Genomic DNA, 6,000 nt, shown 5'->3' on the forward strand with positions numbered 1-6,000 from the left:
TCCGCCCGGGGACGGAACGGTATGGAATCGATGTACAATACCAGCCAACCAGCGCACAACGACAGGCACAGGCACGATGAGAGCAAAAAGCAACTCTTACTTAAGCCAATACACCAGCAGCAACACCGCACACACCCGTATGTTTGTTAGACAACGTGTTTCTCTCTGATGGATGCTGCCTGGACGAGAGTGGGTGCCGGTTGTTCTCGGCCGGATTGAACCTCGGCATGTTGCCGTCGTCGTCGTCGTTGTTGTTGTAAGCGACAGATTTCTCACTCAACGTCGCATACAGCTTGCAGCATGGCATATGTGCGTTAAGCAGAGAGTGATGGGTGACTGATGGCAACGTACAAAAGCACCAAGAGTCGCAGGCAGCGCACCAGGCAGGCTACCAGTGGAACCTCCATTATCAACAGCACATTGCTGGGTGGTGGTTAAGGGTTGGAAATTCTCTGGCATCAGGCTTTTTTCTTTCCGCCGTTCCGCGTTCGAAGTGAACGAATCACATTAACCGGATTAGGTTGAAGACAAACGCTATCGAATTGATATGTTTCGCTGGGGGGAGTTCTAAAAATGGACCGGGGGGGGTGGTGGGCTACAACATAGTCGCATGCTTCAGCTGCCCCAGACCCTCCGAATTGCGTTGCATTCACTGCCACGGCTATCATCATGCCGGTGGCACTTTAACGAACGGAACACAACAGCTGCCATCGCGACCGCTTGATGAGAGTACAATGTGTTGTGTGACGCGATGTGCGGTGCGGTTCCCGATTGGACTCCGGTCCAGTACCGTCCAGAAGTCCACGAACACGAACACAGTGCTTCTGTTATATGTGAAATCCAAATCACTTTATCGGTTCCTATCGCCTTCTCTTCGCCCTCTCCCGGCAGGCATCCATTCCGTAGCCGTGATTTACGTCCGCAGGCATGATGGCGTCGTCATTCGCTAATTGCTCGTACGCGCCGGATCCAACGACGGGCAGCGACGCAGCGGCAGCGGCATTCGGCTACGGTGACCGTGGTCTGCTGGACGATCGGGACAAGCGGTAAGTCGATGCGTCGTTGTTTCGAACCCCTTTGACCACCATTCGCTTGTGTGTTTTCGCCGATCGTCGTTTCATTCTCACGCGCAGCGGTGTGACACGTGCTTCAAGCTTGGCACTACCGAACCACTCGCTGCTGGATCTGCTCGAGCACAAGCAGAAACTGTACGAGACGATCCACCTCAATCCACCTCCGAAGGGTAACGGTACCCGGCGTCACTCGTCCGATTCGTTCCCGATGATCGAGAACGAAAGTTTCCAGATACCGCAGCGACAGAGCAAAAAGTCGACGGCCGGGCTCGCCGGTCCACTAGTGCCACCGCCCGTCCCGAAGCGCACCTTCCAGGGTAACTTCCCGCGGAAGCCGAGCGAATTTGAGCTACAGAAGCGTGCCTCCCTGCTGGCACTGGACACCTATCAGCAACAGCAACAGCAACAACAGCAGCAGTTACAGCAACTCCAGCAACAGCTTCAGCAGCAACAGCAGCAACAGCAACAAGCCTACGCCCAGTACGTCCGCTCGGAGCGAATTTGCAAGTCCGCGTTCGAGGATCAATCGTTCAGCTACTACTCGGCACCGAAGAGCGCCAAGAGCAGCACCGGCGGCAGCGGCGGCGGCGGCGGCGGCAGTACCGTCACGAACGGTGGCCCTAACGGTGCCTGCCACAGTGTCAGCACGGCCAGCTTCGACGATCTCGGTGAGCCAGATGATTTTGTGATCTTTGGCAAGAAGATGGCATCGATCGAGTCGAACCGGTCGTCGAGTGATTCGAACAAATCGCAAACCACCATCGACACTGGGTACGTGTCGGCCAACGAGACGGACCGGTCGATCCTGACCGGTGGTGGCAGTAGCTCCACCTCGGCCAAGGGTACCTCCTTCCGGAGCCGCTTCTCGTCCGAGGACACCCAGTCATCGCTCGATAGCTTCCTATCGTCGGAGCTGCACCGCACCGATACGATCGATTCGCTACCACTGAACGATTCACCCTTCAGCCTGAAGAAGAACGTGTTCAACTTTGATCTCAAAACGTCCTCGCTGATCCGGGGCAGCAGCATCGTGTCGCCGGGTTCGATCGACGAAAAACTGGACAACTGTTCACCGCGTAGTCTCGAGAGCAAGGGTTCACGCAAACTGCCGACCGTTCCGACGCGTAAACCGTCGGGTGGGATCGTAATGCAACCGAAGCTACCACCACCGGGTGGATCCGGCTCCCGTATGACTCCCCCGTTGCCTCCATCACGCTCACAGCAAGCATTCGAAAGCAGAAAACTCCAGAAGCTCCAACAGCAACAACAGACGCAGCTCAACAATGTTGCCTCGGTTCACAAATCGGCCCTCGAGAGTCTCCAGGAACTGTACAGTAGACCGCTCGGTATACGGCGTAACATACATCGACCACCACCACTCAGCAACCAGCAGCAACCGGCGCAGCAGCAGCAGCAGCAGCAGCATATGCTTGGCAAACCCAGTCACCAAGGTCAGCGACAAGACGGCATCATCTCGAACGATGGCTACTCGATTACCTCCAGCCCCAACTATCCGGGCAAGTCCATCGAAGGTTCGTTGTTACAGCACTCGTCCAAGCTGCACCGCTCGTCCATCCGTGGTGGTGGTTTGAGTAATCTCGACAGTTCGCCAAATGTGGTCAGCATCGCCACACCGACGACCAGCAGCAACAGCACCACCAGTACCGGCAGTCCATCATCGATGGGCAGTGGTGGTGGTGGTGGTGGTGGTGGTGCAGGGGCCACCGGAACCACCACAACGACCACCAGTGTTACGAGTACGATCGCGGAGAGCTACGCGCTCGGTTCGAGCTCCAATCCACCACCGATACGGTCCGTACCGCCGAGGGTAAGCATGCGGCAGGACTCTAGCATCTCGAGCGACAGCTTCAGCCAAACGTCCAGCCCGAGCTACAACTCCAAGATCATGGAAGCGCCGCTCCTGTCGCACGCCGCCAAAATGCCCAAAGTGTCGAAACCGATCGCACGCAACCTGGACGAGATCGCCAAGGAAACGCTGGCGCCACCGTCGATCGATGCGAACGGTACCGTGCCCATCATCAAGAGTGCCTCGACTCCGGCCAGTCTGCAGACGATCGTACGGCTCTCGAACGGTTCCAACGTGAGTCTCCAGCACAAGGTAAGGCAATCCCAGGCCCAGTCCCCCCCCCCCCCCCCCCCCGTAGCGAAGAGTGTCCATCTTCTGATGCCCGGATCGATGGCCAACACGGTGTTTCGATGGTGTCGATCTTTTTCTCAGAAGTTCCAGATCCTGAAGGCACGCAAAAACTCGAATCCCTACGTCACCAGTGGACGCCTACGGTTCCGCCTGTGCCAGATACTGCTCAATGCGGTCGGACTGCTTGCGATTGCCGGTGGGTTGGCCGCGTACTTCAACGCCTATCCAACGATCAAGTTTGTCAACCAGACGATCACTCGTACGGCGATTGCACCTGCCTCGGCACAGGGCAACGGTGGGACGGCCATCGCCACCATTAATGCGGCATCGAACGGTGGATCGTCCTCCTCTTCTGCTTCCTCATCCACAGCTGTGGCTAATCCGGGACGGCCTGCGTACGAGCTCGTTGGTGGTGGTGGTGGTGGTGGCGGCTATCGGGGTGATCGGAATCCGGCCCCCGGCATCTGTCTACCGGTGATCGTCAAGTTCTGCCAGCAGCACAGGGTTCCGTATAACTTTACCGTCTTTCCAAACTACATCGGTCACTTTGGCCAGCTGGAGGCGCAGATCGTAAGTAGCATTGCTCCGTGAGTCTAGTTCCTCATTCCTGACCACACCTTTCACCATTCCCGTCGGTAGGAGATCGATCTGTTCGAGGCGCTGGTCGATGTCCAGTGTTACGAGCTTGTTCCACTGTTCTTATGCTCTCTGTTTGTGCCTAAATGCGGTCACTCCGGTTCGACCGTGCCGCCGTGTGAGAATCTGTGTACCGGTAAGTCCCGACATTCGTTTCTACCAGCAGCAGCAGCAGCAGCACTGTCCTGGTTCACTCCTCGTTCCCACAGAAACTATGCGCCGGTGTAGCTTCTTCTTTGACGTCTTTGGCCTCGAGCTGCCCGAGTACCTGCGGTGCGAAGTCTTTAACAATGCCGTGTCCGATCAGGAGGAGTGCGTCGGGATGGCCGAGTACAAGGAGTCGATGATACGGTCCCGGCGGCCTATCTCCTGTTCCGGCTTTCTGTGCGACAAGCGGCGCTGCATACCGACGGACTGGAAGTGTGACGGTCACGTCGACTGTCAGGACCAGTCGGACGAAGCGCAGTGTAAGTTCTGTGCCGATGATGAGATCCATTGCGGTGAGGGACGCTGCATGAGCCAGAAGCACGTCTGCAACGGTGTCCGGGACTGTCCTTTCGGGCAGGATGAAAGGAATTGCAGTAAGTATTGTTTCCGCGTGTGGCGCTCGTGGCCGCTGCCAGTGGATAATGATGGTTGCCTGTGTTTCTGTGTGGCATCTTGTGATCGTAGTTCGACTGAGCGAGCGAAACGGTGACCTGGGACGCGGTACTCTCGAGGTGTACAAGGCCGATCTCAAGCAGTGGGCTCCGGCTTGTGTGAAGAACTGGGATCCGGCTACCTCACCGACGATGATCTGTTCCCTGCTCGGCTACAGCTCGGTCAACTCGAGCCGTACGGCGATGCGTGGCTCCAACCGGACACTCGTCAGTACCAAGGATGCATCGTCCCTGTGGCGCATGGCGCAGAAGGAATGGAACCTGATCAAGGAGTTCAACAGTTGTGACATCAACTCACGCTACCCGGTGGCCGAGCTTACCTGCTCCAATTTCGGTACGATTTGTGTGCCGGTGACCGAATGATGAGCATCCCGTAATGTAATTCTCTCTCTCCAATTCCTTTGATCAGTGTGTGGTAAGGTACCGAACAAGAAGTACAAGGCAACGAAGCGCATCGTTGGCGGTTTGACATCGAATCCGGGCGATTGGCCCTTCATTGCGGCCATCCTGGGTGGTCCGGAGGAGGTGTTCTACTGTGCCGGAGTACTGATCGCCGACCAGTGGGTACTGACGGCGTCACACTGCATCGGAAAGTAAGTGTGCTTCGGGTCCTCCTTGCTTCACATTTCCGCTAATATCGCTTCCTCTCGATCCATTAGCCAGACGATGCGTAATGTCAACGACTGGACGATCCAGCTGGGCATCACGAGGCGCCACTCGCACTCCTACTACAGCCAGAAGGTGAAGGTGAAAACGGTTATTCCGCATCCGCTCTACAACCTACTGATACCGCACGACAACGACATCGCCCTGTTCCAGGTAAGATGGTGGCTGGAGTGAGTGGAAGAGTAAGCTTCTTTCCTTCTTCGAAGCATCTCATACTTACCTGATTCCGCAATTCCCCCCGCCATAGCTGGCAACGCGCGTTGCATTCCACGAACATCTGCTGCCGGTGTGTCTGCCACCGCCACACATCCGCGAGCTGCCAACCGGCATCAACTGTACGGTCGTCGGTTGGGGCAAGCGAGAGGAACGAAACTGTAAGTACTACGTAAACGACATATCACGGAGGGGGGAGGGGGGGAGGGGGAGACGGTACACAGGACAAATCACACCGGAACTGAGGAAGGAGTGGACGCTTCCATTGTAATAGCGCGGCGTGTATTGTGTTCCTTGGGGGGGGGGGGGGGGGGGGGGGGGGGGGGGGGCGCCATACAATGGTGGCGCTGTTTACTTCGATTGAAATTGATGAGATTTTGAACCAAGCATACCAGGCCACTTTGGTTTGATGTATCAGGGGAATTAAAGCCGCTCGCACTTCGTCCCCCCTATCACAGCAACGATATCATTGTTTCCAGTTGACTAAATGGGTATGTCCTCCGTTCTCAAGCATTCCCGGAAACATCGATCCATTTTCGATAGCGAGAGTGAAAGGTAGTCCTAGGGCTAGCAGTGATTGTTGTTGCGCGAACAT

At 56.4% G+C, this 6,000-nt stretch overlaps 1 protein-coding gene across 1 annotated transcript in view; it reads left to right on the forward strand.

Moving 5' to 3' along the window:
• The window catches only part of LOC126575496 (uncharacterized), a 33,822-nt gene that overhangs the window by 26,125 nt on the left and 1,697 nt on the right, over window positions 1-6,000 (forward strand). Inside the window, exons 2-10 of the mRNA XM_050236213.1 lie at window positions 892-1,046; window positions 1,134-3,192; window positions 3,313-3,801; window positions 3,871-4,003; window positions 4,077-4,448; window positions 4,540-4,860; window positions 4,936-5,119; window positions 5,186-5,345; window positions 5,440-5,566. Of these exons, the coding sequence (XP_050092170.1) occupies window positions 928-1,046; window positions 1,134-3,192; window positions 3,313-3,801; window positions 3,871-4,003; window positions 4,077-4,448; window positions 4,540-4,860; window positions 4,936-5,119; window positions 5,186-5,345; window positions 5,440-5,566 (3,964 nt within the window). The 5' untranslated portion in view covers window positions 892-927. The remainder of the gene's footprint in view (window positions 1-891; window positions 1,047-1,133; window positions 3,193-3,312; window positions 3,802-3,870; window positions 4,004-4,076; window positions 4,449-4,539; window positions 4,861-4,935; window positions 5,120-5,185; window positions 5,346-5,439; window positions 5,567-6,000) is intronic.

This window comes from Anopheles aquasalis, chromosome 3 (genome assembly GCF_943734665.1).
Source record: "Anopheles aquasalis chromosome 3, idAnoAquaMG_Q_19, whole genome shotgun sequence".
NCBI classification, from domain to species: domain Eukaryota; kingdom Metazoa; phylum Arthropoda; class Insecta; order Diptera; family Culicidae; genus Anopheles; species Anopheles aquasalis.